Source organism: Triturus cristatus, chromosome 4_1 (assembly GCF_964204655.1).
Source record: "Triturus cristatus chromosome 4_1, aTriCri1.1, whole genome shotgun sequence".
NCBI classification, from domain to species: domain Eukaryota; kingdom Metazoa; phylum Chordata; class Amphibia; order Caudata; family Salamandridae; genus Triturus; species Triturus cristatus.
Genome location: NC_140585.1, coordinates 1,334,138,566 through 1,334,161,847, shown reverse-complemented (window position 1 = coordinate 1,334,161,847; position 23,282 = coordinate 1,334,138,566). Strand labels below are relative to the sequence as shown.

Here is a 23,282-nt window from a genome sequence, read left to right as displayed (position 1 = left end):
ACGAGTCCCCATCCAAACAAACAGAACAGTCAACCATGCCATCATGGATAGTGAAGCGTGAGTCGACACATGAGACCCAAAGCCCTCCCGGCTCTCCCCCTGTCAAGTGTGAGGGAACCAACAGGAGCCCCTCAATAACCCCCCCCGATGCCATTCCATTAAAAGCAACTCCCCTTTGCTCCCAGGTCACATCCCCTCCAATAAACAAATCTGGGCGACAGTACAAGCACGTCCCACCCCCCCAGGCAGGTCCCAATCAGCCAAACAAGTCCACTGTTTGCGCAGTGACCTCGGGCAGCTCATTATCGGAGTCCCCGTTCGTGCTGGTAGCGGGAGAAGATCCGGACCTCTCCAACCCTCGGCTAGAAGCAGCAGAATCTGGCCTGGAGCCACTTTGACTAATCGCCACCACCACCTGTACAGCTCTGTCGCGCTCAAGGCGACGATCCGGCGGCGGCAGGGACCCTGGCGGACTCATGGCAACAGGGGACCGACCGTCTCTCCCCGACACTCCCCGATGGACTCCGCAGTGATCCCGCCTGTCGCGTCTCGAGCCAGTGCCACGCGTCCTGCGGAGTGGTGAAAAAGAGGGTACTGGAGCCGTCCACCACCCGCAGCCGTGCCGGAAAAAGCATCGCATAGGAAATGTGGATTTGTCGTAATGTTCGCTTGAGAGCGAAGAAAGAAGCGCGCTGCTTCTGGACCTCTCGGGTGTAATCCGGAAAGAGCATCACCCTGGAGTTAGCAATCTGCAGGCGTTGTTTCTCTCAAGCTTGCTGCAGGAGGTGGTCCCTGTCCCGGTAGTGCAGCAATCGGGCCACCATGGGCACCGGGGGCGCTCCCGGCTTAGGAGGCCTAGCCGGGACTCTGTGGGCTCTCTCCAGGGCAAAAAACGGGGATAACCCCTCCGGCGCAACCTCAGATCGGAACCAGTCTTCCAGGTAGCGTACTGCATCATTCCCCTCCGCCCGTTCCGGAACACCCATGATGCAGAGGTTATTCCTGCGGGAGCGCCCCTCGCTGTCCTCCGCTCTCAGCTCCAGCACTCGCACCCTGTTCGCCATCTGTTCCAAGGAGTGCTGCAAGGCGGTCACCTTGTCCGGTACGTCCGCCATCGTCCGCTCATTCGCCGTCACCCGTTCCTTCAGCTTCTTGTGGTCATCTTTTAATAAAATGCAAACGTGAGTAGCGAGATGCACACCAATTATTTGACCTCAAAAATTAATCTAAAGCTTGACATATTGTACTGTGTAGGCATGCATGCCTGATAAGCGCTCCGTCCAATTGCGCCTGCAAAATGAACAAAACCGTGGACCCTGTTACAGTTCCATATACCGGCCGCACAGCCAATCCATTCAATGAATCCAATCAATTAAATATTCTTGTTTTAAATCTTTCATGTACTCTTAGGTTAATCCAATGCTTTTCTCTGCCGTTTTCTTGCCATTATCTTCAATTCATTGTACTCATTTAGATCCAATGGGAGATAAATCACCAACACACAGGAGGCAAGATGGTTTCCACATGTCACGTGTTTTATTGATTTACCCAATGCATTTCGGGACGTATCCCTTCGTCAGGGGCATCTACAATACAAATTAATCAATGTCAACATCGTCCTTGTAATTCGACCACTGTAATCCATTGCATGTAGTTAAAATGAAGGTACAAAGTTCGTGCTCAATACATTGGCCCACACACTCAAACCGAACCTATTGAAAAGAACACCAAGCCATCTGTAACCGTGCTCCCTCCAAGCCTCCCTAATCCAATTAACCTTCGCCTGTTTCTTAGATATCCCACCCTGCGTTTGACAAACACCCTTCCCTTTCAGAACAAAAAGTGCTTCAGAATGCCTATCTAAATCCCGTTGTACAGCGCTTACCGTGACATACACAAAACGTTCTTCAGAAATGAAAAAGCTGCGGGTACACGCTTGCTGCCGATTGCACATTTCCACCACCGTGCTCGCTCCATTTACTAAGTGCTCACGCTCACATCTTTCACTCTGTAATGAAAAAAACTTTTCCCTCGTGGTTGGTTTTTAAACTAATCGCTGCGCGCTAATTCTTGTCAGGTGCTCAATCAAATGCAAATGACTAGACAAATGGCTACCGGTTTAGTTGAAAACATGTGAAAGCAAACATTCTTTAGTCCGTGGAAACTCCATTGCCCAGAATCCTGTGTAACGTACGTTTTCATACCTTAGTTCCTCGTTACCCGACCCCGTTACTAATGCTATATGTTCTCTAATGCCAAAATGAATTGTGCACCAGTACCTCACATCCATAAAAAGTATAATCACTGTATTTCAAAATACTCGTGTAGTTGCCGATTTGTGGACAATTAAAACATTCACAATAATATGTTAACATGGCACATCCATCTATCGTGACACAAATGACCCCTGTGTGTATCTACTCCAATTCAGTTCTTTCCTTAAGACCAATAAATCATTTGTTTTTTGAATCGTAATCAAAATCTCTTCAAGGGTGCAAACTCACAGGTAGGACGGTAATCAATACAATGCAAACGTGAGTAGCGAGATGCACACCAATTATTTGACCTCAAAAATTAATCTAAAGCTTGACATATTGTACTGTGTAGGCGTGCATGCCTGATGAGCGCTCCGTCCAATTGCGCCTGCAAAATGAACAAAACCGTGGACCCTGTTACAGTTCCATATACCGGCCGCACAGCCAATCCATTCAATGAATCCAATCAATTAAATATTCTGGTTTTAAATCTTTCATGTACTCTTAGGTTAATCCAATGCTTTTCTCTGCCGTTTTCTTGCCATTATCTTCAATTCATTGTACTCATTTAGATCCAATGGGAGATAAATCACCAACACACAGGAGGCAAGATGGTTTCCCCATGTCACGTGTTTTATTGATTTACCCAATGCATTTCGGGACGTATCCCTTCGTCAGGGGCATCTACAATACAAATTAATCAATGTCAACATCGTCATTGTAATTCGACCACTGTAATCCATTGCATGTAGTTAAAATGAAGGTACAAAGTTCGTGCTCAATACATTGGCCCACACACTCAAACCGAAACGGAAATGTGCAATCGGCAGCAAGCGTGTACCCGCAGCTTTTTCATTTCTGAAGAACGTTTTGTGTATGTCATGGTAAGCGCTGTACAACGGGATTTAGATAGGCATTCTGAAGCACTTTTTGTTCTGAAAGGGAAGGGTGTTTGTCAAACGCAGGGTGGGATATCTAAGAAACAGGCGAAGGTTAATTGGATTAGGGAGGCTTGGAGGGAGCACGGTTACAGATGGCTTGGTGTTCTTTTCAATAGGTTCGGTTTGAGTGTGTGGGCCAATGTATTGAGCACGAACTTTGTACCTTCATTTTAACTACATGCAATGGATTACAGTGGTCGAATTACAAGGACGATGTTGACATTGATTAATTTGTATTGTAGATGCCCCTGACGAAGGGATACGTCCCGAAATGCATTGGGTAAATCAATAAAACACGTGACATGTGGAAACCATCTTGCCTCCTGTGTGTTGATGATTTATCTCCCATTGGATCTAAATGAGTACAATGAATTGAAGATAATGGCAAGAAAACGGCAGAGAAAAGCATTGGATTAACCTAAGAGTACATGAAAGATTTAAAACAAGAATATTTAATTGATTGGATTCATTGAATGGATTGGCTGTGCGGCCGGTATATGGAACTGTAACAGGGTCCACGGTTTTGTTAATCTTTTAATAAAGCCAGGTCCACACCTATAGTGTCTATCTTGGTCTCGAGGGCCTCTCGGGACGCCGTGATGGCATGCATTATGTCCACCAAGGTAGGACCACTCGAAATCTTCGCCCTGGGGGTGTTCGTCACAGCGTCCTCGCTTTCAGACCGATGCCCCCCCATCTTCATCCTGTAGGACAGCAAATCCCCGCCTCCGTGACGTTCGACCCATCGCAATCGCACACCCAGTGCCCCCGGCCTCCAGGCGTCCTCCACTCCAGCAACTCCCAAATATCACAGTCAGGGGCAACTTCGGTGCAGCGCGAATATGGAGGCCAGCTACCGTAGCACCAGCAGTCCAGAAGCGTCCCCGCCCCGGGGAAGGCGCCTCCAATCCGCAGGCTCGAAGTACCCTGACACTCCTCCAGCGCCCGCCGCCTCCACTAGCACCCCCACAGGGACCCCACTCGCACCACCAGGCAGTCCAGTGCGCCCCAAGGGTAAAGTGTAGAGGCAGTCAAAGAAGACAGCAAGACCCCAGGCACCAGCAGCTCCAGTGGGCCAACGGGCAAATTCCGCCTCCTGCAGCGAGGCCCACTTCCAGATAAGGGATCCTCTTGCCGCCAGCCGGCTCTCTTCGCCTCCAGTCCGCCGTGCCCCCCACTCCTGAAAGCGTCCACCAGCACAGCAGAGTAAAGCAAAGCGGGAGGCAGGCAGCAGGCTTGCTCTGCCGGCTCACCAACAGCGCCCTCACCGCAGTTACGACGCAGGTCTCCTCTCCCGGCCGTCACTGGGCGCCATCTTAAGGCCAGGCATCAGCCACCGGTCGCGGCGCCTCACCCGTAGTAATCGCCTCTGGGTCAGCTCCGCCGTCGTCCGCCACCCGCCTCCACGGAGGACTCGCTCCTAGGCCCCCAGCGCTGCCCAGGGCAAAGTCCGGCCCCCAGAGAGCAACGGGCCACAGCGCTCTCAGCGGCCAGGTTCCTCTGCCATCTTGTGGCACCGCTGCCAGTCACGCGGCGGGGAGAAGAAGGAAGCCACTCTCCGTCACCAGCAGGCCCCCGACCTCACGGTAGCACCCACCGGCTCACCAGGCATTTCCCATCATTCTGGGAGGTAAGAGGCCCCGGTAATCTTCAGGATCGCCGTCAACAGAGGGAGGTCACCGAGGAGCTCTGGAATCCTCGACCTCCTACATCGGCGCCAGGCCAAGCCCCCCTCCAGAAAATCAAATCTCATGCGGTCCAAGTTTGAAAATTGGGTTTGTTTTGTTTCCGCTACAATGATAACTGAACAGGAGACTTGCAGGGACTATAGACCTAAGCAGCCAAAGTTCCCTGGTGCACATCACATTTGCGGTGGAATACAGTGTTTTTTGAGTAAAATAATAGGTACTAATGTGCTCAAACCGCGTTTGCAGCTGTTTTGCCTGCGATATTACCCAAGTCTTGTGCATGGGAAAATACTACTGGTGACAGCCTGGCGGGGCCGCCTAGCAGAAGCACAAGAGGTACCCTATTTTGTGTTTATGTCTCAGTAGGTACTAGAGTAAAAATTGATACAAATACAGGTTTGTGCGCAGTTTTACAGTAGTACCGGAGAATAAATGACTCCTTTAATGTCCTGCTGGTGCATAATTAACCTGTACTCACCTTAAGCATTTTCTGCAAGCAGATCTGCCATGTAGCAGTGTTCACCTCGAATCACAACTTGGCGAGGAGCTAAATGTTAGCCTTTAGGCTGTAAACTGATGTTGGCACGCTGTCCGTTCGGATGTTTTATGTGCACCAGTATGCTTCTTTATGGCTAGTTTAGAACACTCAGACGGCTAACATCAGAAAGCACTGAGATAGAAGCAAAACTCATAAAATACAGCAGCCATATGTAGATGATATGCAGATGACAAGCAACCTAAGGGTGCAAGCAAGTGCCTCAACATATCCTACACACCCTCATAGGTGATTAGCACGCGATACAAATAGACATAACATAACACATAATATTAAGGGGCTTTAGAGCATCACCCCACTCCTTATGTGAGAACGAAACTTGGGGTGGGATCAATAGGTAAGATTTTAACCTCTTGCTGTAATGTACAACTTGAAAAGTACTAGAAGGTGGGTTCACCCATTCCAAAGGTTCAGATTTGTATGGAATTTTTTGAGGTGGCACAGAGTTAAGCAACTGCGGCAGAGCTCACACACACACACACACACACACACACACACACACACACACACACACACACACACAGACCCAGACACCCACTCAGACAACTCCGGACCACTCACAGACCCACTCACACACTCATACAGCCACTCTCAGACCCATACCGCCACACCCACTCAAATACCCAAACAGCTACTCACACACCCACTCAGACACCCTCAAACCTACTCCCACACCCACTCGTACAGCCATAGAGACACTCGCCCCCTAATCTTCTGGTACAGTAACTGCTTGGGATAGTGTGTAGTGCAGTGATGGACCAGCAGAGGACCTTAAATGCGGAGAAAGTTTATTTGTAAAAAATATTTTGCATAACTACGCTTCCTGCAAAATTCTCTGTGAATGATCATGGTAAAGGTTGCAAGCTCACTTGCATAAAGATTTGCGCCAAGTCGCAGTTGTGCCCTCCATTCAGAAACGTAAGAACACAAACACTGCACCAAGAATGATGAGAGAGCACTGCAACTACGGCATAATCACCTTCATCCACAGATGGAAACTACTGCAAATTCATATGAAGGCAGAATTGCACAACACACCTTCAGCTCCGCTGAGTGCAGGTCCCCTAACCCTCACTGTGCCACTCAACCCCAGAAATGCCACACTGAGAAACTCCTGTGTAAGCCCCAGTGTACCCTGATCCCCATTGTCACCTCTTTCCTCTGATTTTTTTTTTTATAGTGGAAGAAAGGCAAAAGGAGAACCTAGGCATGTGGTTATATGTGAAGTGACACTAGAGAGCTGCAGGCTTGTCCGGTGGCCAAGGTTCAGTCGTTGTACTAGAGAATCCGGCGCAAATACTTCTTTGAAAAACAGGACAATGTTTTTAGAAAAGCATCTTACCTCGTGACTAAAAATGCTGAATCTGTTACAACTTCAGGTCCTACCCGGATATCTGCAGGTCTTTGTTAAGAAGGTTAGGAATAAAGTCAAACATAATCAATAAAGGAAACCGACAAAGATGTTCCGTTCATTACATATGTTGTCTTGATGCTTCTCTGTTACAGACTTTGAAAGTGAGTTTTGGCAAAATAGCCTGATCAGTGTGATGACACTCAATACAGGCAGTTATTACAGGGTCCCAAGGCACACACTAGCGGCATTAAACCCTCTCATCGATGTACAAAAATGCTGAATGCTGAAGGCTAATTATCCTATATGTGAAGAGGAGGATCACGGTCATGTATTCTAACAATTTGGATTTCACCTAAACAAAAAAAAAATTATACTCTAGAATTTCATAAAGAGCAGAACGAAATACATACTTCATCCCTTTTTATTGAAAACAAAAGGATCTTTGTACAGCCCCCCCCCGCCCCCCAAAAAAAATACTTGATGCAAGGCAGCCATTTTGAACTCAACAGTTAAACGAACCATTGCTTAATTTGAAACTTGCAATTCTGCATTTAGAAATTGGAAACAGACTAGCGTGTTGTGTACAGAAAGGCTGGATGGAACAACATATATTTAAATAAAAACAAACCAGACCAATACACAGGTTGTTTCTTTACCAATTTTCGTCTAAATGGTATTGCCAGAGTAAGATGGAGAGGTAGGATTAGGGCAACAATGACCTATTTGGTTTCAGTTTTTCCTTTTATTTATTAAATATTACCTGTAAATAACATTTCCATGAAACATACATTAGAGAAAAGTTACAATTCAGTATCAGTCAGAAGTATGTATTCATGTACACTTCCAACGTTTTAAAAAGGATACGTCCCTGTTCAATAAAGGTGATCGCGCTTTTCAGGTTCTGTGCCATTCGGAGTTTTACCACTATTGTAGGAAGGCGTCTCCTGTACCAAGATAAAAGCATAGGGAAATAATTAACAGACATTCCGCCAAACCTAAGCACACAGCTTTTAAATCGACAAGTTAAAAACTATTCATTAAGCGCACTGGGCCATTTCTTTAGACACTCATCCAGGGCCTTAATGTGGCGGCAACCCGGCTTTTAGTGATTGCCTGAAACAGTGATTGTGATTGGCGGAATTCTAAAAGGAGGGAGTTCATTATTTTGGCTACTTCATACCTGCAACTTTTCCACCCCTTGAACTATTGTGTAATTTTGGATACTTCCATTTTGGCACTCATTGCTACGGCTGAGTTTTTGTATTAAACATGTTAGCAAGGGTTCTTAGCCTGTGGTCCGAGCACTCCCTGAGGCCTAGTCAAGGCATCTACGACTGTTACAAAATTAAATAATATTAAAATTAATACATTAAAATAACAAAGTCTGCACTAATAAAGAAGCAACAAATAAAATAAAAACTTTTTCTATATTGGATTGTGCATTAAACTAAACATTTCAATAATTAGACATTTGTTTGCTGTACACGTATTTTTGAATATTGTTTTGAGGTTCAAATCATAAAGATTGCTTAGGCCGGGGGTCCCCAGCTTCCAATAACGACTGAGTGTGGTACCAGGATTCCAGTAAAGATTCAGGGCCATATGTAGGTAGCCTCACATTTACCGATTCATAAATACCGAATTTTACCGATTCGGTATTTATGAATCGGTAAATGTGATGTAGGTAATGATTCGGTAAAGTTTACCGAATCGGAAAAATTCGGTAATTATGAATCGGTATTTACCGATTCGGTAATGAGGCATACCTTCCCATTGATTCCTATGGGCCTGGAGGCCCATAGGAATCAATGGGAAGGTATGCCTCATTACCGATTCGGTAAATACAGATTCGGTAATGGGGGGAGCATATACAAGGGTGGCAGGGTGTCACATTGACACCCTGTTGCACCCCTGAATCTTGCATGTGTGCACATGTGGCGCACATACATGCCCGAAGGGCATGTATGTCTGCCACATGGCACTCTTAAATCTGCAAAATATTGCTTTTTGCAAGGTATTCGTTATTTATCACCAACCTGTATTTGGTGGTAAATAACGAATTCTTATTACTAATTTTCACTCTTTAGAGTGCTCCCTACATTGCATTTCTGGATTCGGTATTTACCGAATCGGTATTTTACCGATTACTTAATTTCCGATTAGGTAAATACCGAATCCAGAAAATCAGCCCCCTACATCGCAAATGCCTAAATACCGGTCGGTAACGGGAAATTTACCGATTTTCGGCCGTTACCGACCGGTATTTGGCTTCCTACATGAGGCCCTCAGTGAGGATCCATGGAAGTGAAAATGTTAAGAACCTCTAATTTTAAGCATTATTAGGTTATGTCAAAGTTTATTGGGCACAACATTAAAACAAATGATGTTGCGTACTACGAGCAGTTTAAAGCGCACATGCCACTGGGATATACTCTCATTTTCTAAAATCTCAAAATCGCTCATTCTACCACGTTTAGGACTCTGAAGTCGATCAAAGGGACTGCTGTGAGCGTGTTGTAGTGGTTCACGTATTTGTAGAAAAGGATACTGCAGTCGGTTATGAACGGGACATTTCTTTCTAAATGATTTAACAAATACATCAAACACATACATCTAGAATAAGTAGCAAATAAAAATGGCTAAAGAGAAGTTCTTTCATCTGAGAATGATTGTTCGCATCTTTGATTTCCTGAATTTATGGCTCAAGTTCCAGTTGTCAATTAGGGGTGGGCGGAATTTGCGCAATTCACTTTCGCAAACTATCGCGAAAATGTTAAAAATCTCCGCAGACACACGGAAATATCGCGAAGACGCGGAAGTTTTTTCCCGCCCGTTCGCGGTATTTTCTGCGTGATCGCGGCTCGCCGACTTACCCATGCGGTTGCTTACGGGCGCGGCAATCTTGTTTTCACTTATCTCGCGTTGCATGATCGCGAGAAGAAGGACATGATCGCGCGACGAATGACGTGATCGTGCGACGAATAACGTTATTGCGGGCGCGAGACAGCGCAAATGGCTACCAACAATCCAACATCTCGTGGAGAACGCCACCGGATCGGGAAAACTTGTCGGCGAACGCAGGGATTCAGGTAATGCGATCACGTGCACGCGAGAATGTATTTTTTTTACAGCGCGAGAAAGAAAAAAAATTCCGGTAAGATGCGGATTGCGGAAATTTTGACATTTCCGCCCTCTCCGCGGAACGCGAAAATGTCAAATTATCGCAATTTCCACGAGCTGAACGGAATTTTCGCCCAGGCCTATTGTCAATGTTATTGATTTTATCTACACAGGACTACAGGAAAGGTGGCCATCTGGTACTGCAGGATTATCCAAATAGTATCAGGTCTGGTTCCCGAAATGATAAAATGGACAACAGCAGAAGGGGCAGTGCGCTATAGAAAGGAGAAGCGAATCCATGAAAGCAGGGCAATGGGAAAAAATAGCTCAAATACAAAGACGTGCCACAACTTGACATATAATAGACACAGGGATAACAACAAGCAACAGCACAGAGCGGTAAAGGCTCTACAACGAAAACTCCAACGCACAAACAATAGCCCCTGCACCAGGCCCCACTCCAAACAGCCACATATATTCAATAAAGTTAGCCAACAAGCGTTGTGTTCTGTTACTTTGTAGTCTATGTTGGCCGCAGTTCATTTGCATACCATGTATGAAATACTCCTTACAATACATTGCCGAGGTGATACTCGCTATGACCGGCCATAAATCAACATCACAGGCTGTTATAAATCATGTTCATAAATCATTCTGCTCATCTTACTAACTCATATATCATCAGCCTGACAGTTCGTTATCAGTTCCTTTTTTGCGGTCATAAATCATTTTGTCATCCTCATAAATCACGTGACATGTCATGCTCCCATGGCTGACCGGTCATAAATCATATATGCCGCTTTCATGCGGTCAAAGTTCTCTGTTGGTTTTCACGCCGCTTGTGTGGGGGGTAGCTTCTCCCTAGAGTTAGGCCCCACCTTGCTAGTCCATTTTGTGCCCTACCATTCGGTGGGTAGGGGCTGCGAGTGTTGTCTCCGTTTGCTCCCCCTTTTAGCGTACTCACCTTGCCGTAAGGCATCCCCCAGGTGAGTGGCCTTCCTCCTGCACATTGTCCCACCGGTGTGCCTCCATACCAACAAATGTACCCCTTCTTATCCTCCTCTTCAGCACTGCGACAATGCTGTGATTAGCTGTGGGTGGGTCTCGAAATCCCTCAGCGCACAGCCCCGAGCTCCAAAACGCAACCTGTGCTGGGGGAAAGGTGTGCTTATAACCCCCCGGTTGTTCATTTAGGTCAGAGGCGGTGTCCCCCCACTGGGACGCTCATGGGTGGCCCTCATGTTCTTGACCGGGAAAGGGGTGTGGGGGAGGACCTCTCTTTGTCCAATAGGACTCACCTTTGGGACCTCATATGAGATTATGAAGGAGATGTCCTTGCCTGTACTTAGAGGTGTTGTTTATGCGTTAACACATTTAATACAGAGCCCTTAATCTTAGTTGACAGAAGCAGAGACTCACACAAAAATACCACTGTGCACAGGAAGTACATGCCCAGGCGCATTTGAGCCACAAGAGCATTTCATGAGTATGCCCTCGCCCAGCACGCTCCAGGCTATGACGGCATCTGCACACCGTTTGTGACTGTGAATACTGAAAGAGATACGAGGACAGGCAGTGCGGAAGGGTAAAGGACGGTTCGTATGGGAGGGTGGCTGTGCATCAGGGATGGGTTAGTGCCATATAGGTGGATGAATGAGAGAATGACAGATGATGCACGATAGATGAGTAGATAAATGAACGGATGAGTGCAGTGAATGAATGGATAGATGTTAGCAAAAATTTAAATACAATTTTTATTTAAATGTCCATGATAAGTTGTTATAATTACTAAAATACAGACATTTTTAAATAATGGTATATATCAACTTTAAAAAAAGGTTAATACCCTAATCAAACAGAGAACTCTGTCTTTTAGGCAACTCAGTCTTAGCTGCAACCCTTATGCGGGAATAAAAACAGTCATTTGAAAAAATACATTCACTGACAGACTTTGAGCAGCTTTACTTGGTTGTCTCAGACTTATAGTTTTGTGATTTCAATGAAAACAAGTGCTAGACACAGAGAAATCGGTAAAGCACACAGACACACCCAGCATGCATCTGGGGTGTCATTCAAGCAGAGTAAAATAGTTTTCTGAGCCAGAGCAGGACCTGCTAACCACTGATGTGCGTGTCGGGTGTTTTACTGCTGTGCCTGCAAAGCATGCGTTCCCCTGGCCTTCTCAGAACACTGGCTCCTCTCAAGATGTACTGGTGCAATTTACCAGGGGGAAGAAATGTGTATATGAGACAGAAAGGATTAATATTTTGTGAGCACCCATCTCCTGCTGCAGGGTGAGGAGGGACGCCCACACACACACTGTGTTGTTACCAGAAGATGAATTCCTGTTCTCTGCTGCCTGTAGGAAAGGCAAGCCACCCCTTTCTTACTAAAGAGTTTCTGGAACAAAGTGGGAGGGATAATGGTGCCCCTCCAAGAGGCGTGAATGCCGTGGCTGTTTTCCTCCACGCTGGCTCACGTATCAGCCTCTATCCGCCTGCAGTCGTGTTACGGCTGTGGTCATTGAGAGCAGACACGGCTGCCAACCTGGGGGCGGAGCCTGCTGCTGGGTGCGGTGGCATAACAGCAATACTGCCAGCTACTGACACAAAGTAAGGACTTTTAAATGTCAGACACCGTTAGCGTGTAAACAAGGCGGCCATCTTGATACATAGGATTCCATCATCCCATCTGTATTTTACAGGGAGCAAAGTGCACATTAACAAAACAGAAGGTTTTTAACCTGCTCGTCATACACCTAAATAAAGTGCATACCACAAAACTCTTAAAATAAGCGACCATTAATTTAATTCAAATGCTCAGCACATGTGTCAGAATATGTGGCATGAAAACTAATGTAACATGTCTGCGGTTGATTTTTAACATTCCGAATCATCTGAGAGATGTGCATATGGTTAATTATAGCAACCTTTTTATTGACATCAAAATTCTTGCTGAAAGGTGGACCGCGTCTGCGGGCAGCTGTTTTTTTGATGTTTAAACCAAAAACATTTAAAAGTTGTGCAATTCGCCTGATTAAGGGAAATATTGCATTGGATTTTGGAAGGGGGGAGGGGCAGCTTACACCGCGAAGTGGGAGGGGTGAAGCAACAATAGGAAGACGGTGGAAGGGTGGATGTAAGTGGAAGCAAGGATGGCGCTAGGGGTGGGGGAAAAGTGAAATAGAAAACACGACACGAGCAACAAGTTAAAAGAACAAAAAAACCAATGTACGCAGTCAGGAATACAAAAAAAAGTCCCCCAAAACAACTCAAACTCAAAAGCATAATGATACAAGTAGTAGGCCCAGTTGCCATGGGAGGGAACCAAACACCAAAAGGAAGGACAACTAAAACCAATCCACCTCTGAAAAGCAGGGATTTCAGAACAGCACACAAAAGAAATTGTGAAAAACGATGGGCGTGCTTGAAGCCCACAGAGTAGATACAGTACGTCTCGAAGAGACCGTGCAAGCGCTGCCTAGGCAAGACCTAAAAGTAGTAAAAGGTGGCTGGGAGCGATCAGGCTCAGTCATCCCCATCGCAATACACTTGCTGGGTCAATCTTGTAGGCTTCCCTTCATCACTAGTGTAGGTTCAGAGGGGCTTACCTGCTGGACACGCACAAAAGTGGCAATCTCATGATGCGAGATACCATCGCCTTGTGTGTTCTTCAGGCTCTGTCAGTAAAGAGCTCCTTGGAGGTGGTTTAGGGCTTCTATGCTGGGCAGGGGCAGAAGCAACATCATCTTTTGGTTTAGTCCCAGAAGAAAGCGGGCAGCACTTCAGCTTCACACTTGGGATATAAATCGGCCTCATGGAGTGCAACAAGATCCAAAACAAAATGTTTGGTGACCTGTGAGATGCTGCAATTTATCCACACAAGGGTGGGCAGTTGACAGGAGACCAAGGCCCAGTCAATACAAATGCACTCGTACAATTTGAAGGGTTAATACATGGGGTCATATTTTCCTCTTCAGAGTGGAGCTTGGATAGCTCCTGTGTGTGGTGGGGGAGTAGGAGGGAGGGGGGAGGGATTGGGATTTGGAGAGGCCTCAGGTGAGTTCTTCAGGGCACCCCTGACGGGAACCTGTGTAGCTTCCAACCAGAGTACCTAAACAATGGAAGAGCAAGAAGGATTGAGATATGGAGTTGTCCTCTGTAGGCAGAACTCAGCCTTCCTCTTGCATTCTTACTTTAGGACCAATCTTATGACATTTGTTCATAAACAGTTAAGGTTTGCGATCCTTCGTACTATCCTGAGCAGACTAATTGTTGTGAAAAGTCACACCAATGATAGGCACACTTTAATGTTGAGAAAAACTGTATTTAATAAATAATATATATAGACTAAAGGATTCCCCCAATAGCAACCATCTGAAGTTAACTGACACAAGGAGACAGTAGGCAACTCCTTCAGGTGCACCAGTCAGGGCTTCGTCGAGGGGTCGAAGGAGGGCTCCCTCTTGAAACAAAGGGTGTGGTCCACCAAAAACAGGTGGCCATAAGGACCACCAGATACCTGAAGTTTGATTAATTCCTTGGGATTAAAGGATCTATAAACTCTCCAAAAAAGAAACATTTAGAGGAACAGGTAGTGACCCCGATAAAATGAGCGGAAGCGGTGTTATAGCTGCCGTCCTGGATGTTCCTCCATATAATATCCCCCTAATGCATTATTTTTGAACTGAGAAACTGCCAAATTCTTGGAGAGTCTTATTCAGCTAATCCAGAAAACTTCCTCAATGTGAGACGTTCCAATGCCTTGAGTAGGAGTTCTAAGATACTGCTGGCTCCCCAACAGGCAAGTGCTATACTGTGTAGCTGGGCCCAAATCCAAAAGGTTTCTAGTACAAGAACAAGGATCCACCCCAGACACTGGTAGAGTTTCTGCCCTCCAGTCTCTTAAGTTGAAAAAGCGAGATCAGAGAGTGTTTGTATATATATATATATACACACACAGAGTTAGGACCTAGTTTCCACAGGATAAGTGTTTTTTGTTTTGCTAATAACGTTGACACCATTTGATGAATCCTCACGAATTTTTCAATTCAAATTTGTCACTCAGTTCAGCTGCTGTGTTGAACGTTTGGGGGTGATTCTTAAAGTGGGGGCAGAGACAAAGGGGGCGATCCCAAACTACTATTTTCTCATAGGGATTTTTAACAAGACTAAAGCCCAAACCTCTGGACGGTATTACACCAAGTTTGGTAGAAAGGTAGGTCTTGGTCGAGAAATAGCCCTCTTTGTTATTTGGTGTAAATCCGTTCAGTAGTTTGAGATATTAAAGGAAATACTAATTTGAATGTCTAGAGGAGCGGACCATTCGCGAATCCGACAGATCTTGTGCAGAGATCTGATTGGCTGCCAAAACTTAAACAAAGAAGTATTGGAAGCCATTTTGGGACTCTGACTCAGCCGAGTCCCAAACAAAAATGTAAAAAAACAGAAGGGAGCAGTGTAAGAACACCCTGGCCCAGTAGGCTTGGTTGCGAAGATTCACAAAATCCCTACAAAAATGTAAAAAACAAGCCGGTCTCCCGTTTACAGTTTAGTCCCCAGGTGGGCCAGATCCTGGTGGCATGCTTAAAAATAGGGAGGTTGGCACATACGGCCCCCCTCCTGAGGCAATAAGGAGCCCAGGGGACCACCACCTCCCCAGGGCTTAATAAAAAAAATTGAAGTGGGCCGCGCAGACCCCACTCCTGTCGCTCTGAAGAGCCCCGGGGATCCCCACCTCCCCAGGGCAAATTAATGGCCCTGGGGACTGCCACCCCCCAGGAACAGCTCTTTATCCCCTGAGGTACCAAACCTCGGGACATAGTTTGCTTTCGTTTGGCAGGAGCTTCCACAGCTCCCGCCAAGCAAGAGCAAACAGTAACTGTGCTCCCAGAGGGTGGAAGCAGGAACACTGCTACTGCTCGCTGGGAGCAGAGTTTTAATCCTTGACAGCGGGCAGAAAAACAGATGAAACCAGGCGCCCTACTCCAGAGTATTCCATTCAAAACACTGCTCGCATGATTGGTTTACCAGCAAGCCCCTGACACCGCTCTCTGTTTTAGCCCACTGGGTACAGGAGCATCGGACAGGGATGGCGTCACAGCTCTTAATCTCCGTGCACCTAAAAAGAAAACAAATAATCGAACCTTGTTTAATGTGACTGGCGCTTTTGCTTCAACACCTTCGGGTTGCTCGAGTTCACATTATATAATGAAAAATGTCTCACAGTCCCGGAGGAGCTTCTGTGAATGTGGTTTGAAATTTGAGCTCTGAGAGAAGGACGACAGGAAGAGGCAGTGGGGTGGGCATGCAGTGATGTGGGAGGAGGTGGGAGGGACGAATGCTGCTACCACTTGCCAGAAAGAGGGGAAATAATGAATAAACAGGGACGGCGTCTGCATCACTTAATCTCCGTGGACCTAAAAACAAAGAAATTAACCTGACCTTGGGTAAAGTAACTGGCGTTTTTGTAAAGCCCTCCAATACCTTCATGCCAGTTGAGTAGCGCTCTATAAAAGTGCCCCAAAAAAGTTCTGACCATGTGTAACTAGCGCTCATGTAAAGTTCTCAAACACCTTCAAGTTGCTCAAGGTCAAATTATATAAACAAGTGTCAGGGAAAGAGCAACAGGAGTTACTCAAGCCTTGACCTTTACTGGGCTGCAAGGTTGGGCTGCTGAAGGTCAGGTGACCAAGGCTCGCAACAAGCAGCGAAGCAGGAGGGGTTTGGGGGAAAGCCTCGCACTTTGAAGTTACAGAAAACTAAAGATGTACCCCCGAAATGAGCGTCTGAAGCAGCTGACATTTGATCTCGATATTTGGAAAGGGTGATTAAGTGATGGGCGCTGAAGCTGAACCATCGAAGATGCGCAAACAGCGACACAAACAGGAATAAAAGAAAAAATGATGCCCATAATGAACACAAACACAGAAGCGCGACGCCCTTGCTACCTTCTTCCACCGCATGATCGCAGACATCCATGACAGCTTCAACACCGTGACCGCCCCGACAGTCACCGAGACCTCCAACCGCATGGACACCATCCTCAACAATCCCCTGCTCACGTGGACCAACATAAACGGCGACACCACCATCAATTTCATGAACACCATCCACCTCGGCACTCCGTCAGACCCATGCCCACACAACATCTTCAACAAAGCCAGCTCCACCATCGCACCCCACATCCGGAAGGCCATCAACATCAACATCGAGACCGCGACCTTCCCGGAAAGCTGGATGCACGCCGAGATCAACGCCTTACTCAAAAAACCCAAGGCGGATCCCAAGGACCGCAAGAACTTCCGACCCATCTCCCTGCTCCCGCTCCCAGCGAAGGTCATCGAGAAAACCATCAACAGACAACTGACCCGCTACCTCAAGGAGAACAGCATCCTGGATCCGTCCCAGTCCGGGTTCCGCAGCAACCACAGCATCGAAACTGCCCTCATCGCTGCCACTGATGACATCAGGATCCTACTGGACAGCGGTGAAACCACGGCCCTCATCCTCCTTGACCTGTCAGCTGCCTTCGACACAGTCTGCCACCGCACCCTACGCAACCGCCTCCACAACACTGGGATCCGAGACAAAGCACTGGACTGGACCACCTCCTTCCTCTACGGCAGAACCCAGAGTGTCTGCCTCCCCACTTTCCGATCAGAAGCCACCGAGACCATCTGCGGCGTACCCGAAGGATCATTCCTCAGCCCGACATTCTTCCAACATCTACATGGCACCACTCGCTCACGTCGCCCAACTGCACAACCTCAACATCATCTCCTACGCCGATGACAGCCAGCTGATCCTCTCCCTCACCAAGGACCCCCTCACCGCCAAAACCAACCTCCACGAAGGAATGAAAGCAGTCGCCGAGTGGATGAAGATCAGCTGCCTCAAGCTGAACTCAGACAAGACGGAAGTCTTCATCCTCGGCTCCACTCCCTCGGCGTGGGATGACTCCTGGTGGCCGACCGCAATGGGAGCAGCACCAACACCCACCGACCACGCACACAACCTAGGGTTCATCCTTGACTCAACACTCTCCGTGACCAAGCAAGTGAACGCCATCTCATCCTCCTGCTTCAACACCCTCCGCATGCCGCGCAAGATCTACAGGTGGATCCCCACTGAAACAAGAAGAACGGTCACCCAGGCCCTCGTCAGCAGCAGACTGGACTATGGTAACGCCCTCTATGCAGGAACCTCGGCCAAACTACTGAAACGACTACAGAACGCCTCTGCAAGCTTGTTCCTCGACCTCCCTCGCCGCAGCCACATCACACCCCTCCTAAAAGACCTGCACTGGCTTCCCGTCAACAAGAGGATTACCTTCAAGCTCCTCACCCATGCACACAAAGCACTCCACAACACCGGTCTGACATACCTCAACAAACGACTCACCTTCTACACCCGAACCGCCAGCTCTGCTCCGCTCCGCCGACCTCACCCTCGCCACCGTCCCGCGCATCTGAAGAGCGACCACCGGCGGCAGATCGTTCTCCCACCTCACCGCCAAACTCTGGAACACCCTCTCCATCCTCCTACGGCAGACCAGGACCTACTTACCTTCAGGAAGCTACTCAAGACCTGGCTATTCGAGCAGTAGCAGCACCCCTCCCCCCAGCGCCTTGAGACCCTCACAGGTGAGTAGTGCGCTATACAAATCTATTGATTGATTGTATTGATTGATTAACAGTAATTGGGCGGTGCTCTAACTACACTCAATACGATACACATACACTGCACAAAACTCAGTACCACATAATTACACTATACTCAATGCAACATCAATACACTACACATAATACCACTAAGTACCACATATAACACTTTTTATTACTACTTTTCTACATAAAACACATCAGCCAAATACTGTACAGCATAGCCAACACTTCTAAATAAACACATAAAGGTCCCAAAAGAGAGACCTATTGGCTATGCCAATGCTTGTTTCTTATCCCCACTGGCATTATCATCAATGTTTAACACAAATAATTCCTGTGTAGTGCTTTGGGCTGCTGCATTGTCTACATTACAACGAATAACTCTTTCTTTACCGGAACTACCACTAGCATTGTCCTCACACTTCACTTTAACATTTTCCTTTTTCTAGCACACAGTGACGAAAGGTCCAATCACCCCGCACACTTCTACTTTATCACAGCGCAAAATGTTCTCAAAGCTAAATGTGAACTACTGCCACAGCGAAAACATGTTAATACCTCTCTCTTAAATGGCTCACACTGCCTTTTTTCGCCTTATTCACTCTTTTTTTAATCTTCCCAACAACATCATCCTCACATAACTCTTTCTACTCAGCTTTTATAGTTTTTGCACTGCAACTTGATAACTCTGTCTTCCTAACAATGGCCAAAATATCTTTAAGATCTGCATCACCATTCATCCACAATCTTTCTTGTATAGCAGAGTTACGGATATGCATTCCCACTTGATTCCTAATTCATTGTACTTGCTGATGATCAAACTTCAATCTCCTGCCAGTTTCTCAAGCCCTGCTAGTACTCATCTACAGTTTCCCCCATTTCCTGCTATCTTTGAAAAAATGTATACCTTGAGATTCCTTTATATACTTCGGGAGCAAAATGGTGATCGAAGTCTCTTAGAGCATCATTAAACACATTTGACTCCCCACCCCCAGCAGTTTTGGTCATTTCCTTAGAGACCTTTAACCCTTCTGGACGAATAGAATGTAAGAAAAGTTGTTTTTTTCTTACTGGTTTCAGTTTTCCATTCTTGTCAATTGTTTTCAAGAAGTTCAGAAACTACACTTTGCATTCCACCAACTTCATAAACTGGTTCCATCAGCAGGCCAGAAGGCTTGCGGGGGCTGAAGTGCAAAGAGTATTTCCATGCTGAAGCACAATTAACCAGAACACACAACCAACAATGTCCTTTCTTCTCCCCCCGGGACAGTTTCACCGAAAGGGGTACAAAGGTACTGTACACAAAGGGACTAGCTCACTGTTAGAAGTGCAAATATACTAAGTCCAAGGGAAAAAAACAGCCATAATGGTCTAACAAAAATACCAAGGGGCCACTTACTGTACGATCGAGTCTAGGATAATGGATTACGGAATAACTAGCATGTTAGAACAAAATACCCAGAGCTTGAAACTGCTGATACTCAAACACTGCATCGTGTACTGTGCCTGTCAATTAGCAGTTGCCGTTCCAAAATGGCTGTACTTACTCTGACATAACTACCTAACGTGATGACAAACCAACCAATGTTGCACGCTTTGCTGAATCCAATATGGCCTCACGTACAGTGACGAGTGCAAGTAGTGCCTGATGATGTAGAGACCAGTGACACGTCCGCGACGCGCCAAGGCTGACACAATAGATTCCACCCTCTAGATTCCTACGGTGCCACGAACGCTCCAACTGCGGATCACCTCTTCATAAAGACTTGGGAATGCGCAAATTCAAAAGATGCCATTTTGTAAAATGCCGTCATGGCCAGTAACTGATGAGCCTCTCACTGTGATAAGCCCATTAACGTCCACGAAGACAGCGAATCTCGCAATAACCACAAAAAAAGAAGAAGAAAATCCAGGAATCTAGAGACTCCTGTACATGCAAATCAGGATTCAAAATGCAAGGTTGAAAAATGTTAATGAATCCCAACTGTACTGAGTCAGCAACTCCAAGAAATCCTGTAATTGCACCATAGGTAATTCCTCTGGTGTTCCAACGCTTCCTTCAAATCGTCGCCAAATTTGTAAAGTATGAGACGGTATAGTTTCCAGATATTTTTATTAAAAGTTGAAACACCATGCACAACACGTTCAGACCCAATCTCCTCTCTCCAGCAACTGTCCTCACCAAGTTCCAATTAACAGAATCTGGAACTTCGTGAACGTGCAGGGAATGAAAGACTTACAACAGAAAACATACAATATACAATAAATACTATATACACAAAACTATACTAGATACCTATAAACAATAATTCAGAGAAAATAAAAGTATAAAAACACAGACGAATCTAGATTAAAAGGAGTTCAGAAGAGAACGGCATTGTTGTTTATTCGGTTTTAATAGCCATTAAAGTACATGACACTAAATGCAGACATATTAAAAAATATAACATTCTAAACTCAACAAAAAAAATGTAACGACAAACATAAAATCAGACAATTTGAAACAAGAACAACAACATTTTCGAAGAAGATGTAAAAGAACAGTTACTATCGCCATGTCTTACGATTTCTAATAACCCACCTGATATAGCTGATCACTGCATACCAAGTTTACTTTGACCCCAGCTGCTGTAAAAATATCAGAGCAATGTTGTGCTGTATAATATTGGCAGCTTGTAAAGTTGGGCCCAAGAAGCTACTGTACAGGGTGCAAAGACCGCATTAAGTGTGAAGTGTTTGGTTCAGAAAAGTTATTTCAGGGACATTTGCGAAAATGTGCAGTCAAGATCCATACAGGGAATGCAAACAAAGAGCAATATGTTAAATCTAAGACACACAAGATAAAATCTATATTCGGGGCTCTGTACTAAATCTAAATAAGGCTCCATCCTGATTGTAGTCAATAAAATGACATTAGACAACCGACTGCTTGCCTTGCACCCTCATAATGTGCACTTTCTCACAATGAGTGGAAAACAGGCACTGAACAAAATCTTTTGACGTAGTGTCGATACATTCAGGCTTTGTTAAACAACAAAAACCAAATTAACGCCAGGGTTCTGACGGGCTGCGTAACATAGTATAGCCAAGGGATTGGTAACATGTCTAAAGTTAAGCAGTCTTGAATGACTGCCCTTGAGAAGCTGGCTTCTCGTTTCCTCCAGACTGCAAGCCACAAACATGATTGGCCATACTTAATTCACCTCTTCCAGAAAGCTACGCCCCACCTCGGAATGACATACATGTTGACGAGGCTTTTGGAGTGGCTAGTATTCTACACGTAAACTGGTTCTCTATCTTCGGTAAAATTTGAATATCGATATACTCCCATTTATCTGCCCTACAATGGACAGCAGAGATACATTTCCTCGTGTAAATTTGTAGTATCTTTTAACCGGTTTATAATGCAGCTTAAGCAAAAGGAAAGACTGATTCTATGGATCTGTGCAACTTTTGAATCTTTAAATTAAACAAATGGCTCCAGGTTAATGGGAATCAAACGGGATTCAAAGCTGGGTAAACATTTTAACTTTAGCTACCAGGACTCCCTCTATTTGGTGGGAGTCTGACTTTGTGTTTTTAGGTCCACTGGTCATAATAAATGACAGATACGTTTTTTTTTTTTAAATCAATGTCATTCATTGAAAACATGTTAAGGACTCTAACAGACTTTGCATACAATTTGCAGTCCTCAAGATGAGGACGCATTGTCTGCGAACAAGAGAACTGGGATTGGCTGTTCTCCCAACTTTTACATGTCTTTTTCAGCAGTGTTCAAGTGTTTATAACCCATTAGCATATATGGTTTAAAAAAACAAGCATTGGTAAATTCATTAGGTTTCACCCAGGTGATTAATAGTAATCTGTTTTTGCAGTAAATTGTAGCTTGCTGAATAGCTATACAATATAAGTTACAGAAAGTCTGTTAAAGTGTTAGGACTTGTTTATGTACAAACAGGCAATATATTGTGCTGTTACTAGTGATATAGTGCAAGCAAGTAATAGCACATTTTTTTAAAATGAAATGAAAGAGGGAAATAATAGAATGAGTTGATGTGATAGAAATATTATGTGTTTAGAGGAATTCTGACAACTGTCGGCCCTGGTGACACTGCACTGCACTTGGGACTGCCTAACGAGTAGTAAAATATTGCAATATTTGATGTTTATAGGGGCCCTAGGGCTTTGGGTCCCGGTGTCACTGCACCTGCTGCACCATAGAAATCATGCCCTAGCGCCTGCAAGGTAACTGCACGTGTGACTGGCTGTTTAGAAGTTAAACATAGCTGTGAAAGCATCAATTTGAAAATTGGAGCCCTGAGAGATAAGGGGAAGAGCATAGGATGTTTTAGAAATTAAATGTAGGCGACAATGTTATGAATGTTAATTGTAAGCCTTTAATTCATGTTAATAAACTTTACCGACGTGTAAGGAAACTTTTCTGCGTCCAACAGTTGCCAGTCAGTCAGTCAAAACGTTATTCGGTATGTATAAAACAACCATAAAAGTGTAAATAGATAAAAACGAATTGGATTACACGTAAATAGTATCAAATAGTAAAAGACGAAGCAGATGACGCTTGATATACAGCATGGAGCCAAAGTTAATCATATCTAAAAACACAAAATATTTTTAAAAGGGTACAGTCTCTTGAAAACATAATGAGGTCAACACTCCTTTTGTGTATATATTAAATGCATTAG

The 23,282-nt window shown here is 45.5% G+C and overlaps 1 protein-coding gene across 1 annotated transcript in view; it reads right to left on the bottom strand.

Annotated features, from left to right (window-relative positions):
- Positions 1-23,282, bottom strand: part of IMP3 (IMP U3 small nucleolar ribonucleoprotein 3) — a 125,836-nt gene that overhangs the window by 39,647 nt on the left and 62,907 nt on the right. Inside the window, exons 4-5 of the mRNA XM_085654811.1 lie at positions 7,659-7,738; positions 6,783-6,834 (exon numbers count right to left, since the gene is read on the bottom strand). Of these exons, the coding sequence (XP_085510937.1) occupies positions 6,783-6,834; positions 7,659-7,738 (132 nt within the window). The remainder of the gene's footprint in view (positions 1-6,782; positions 6,835-7,658; positions 7,739-23,282) is intronic.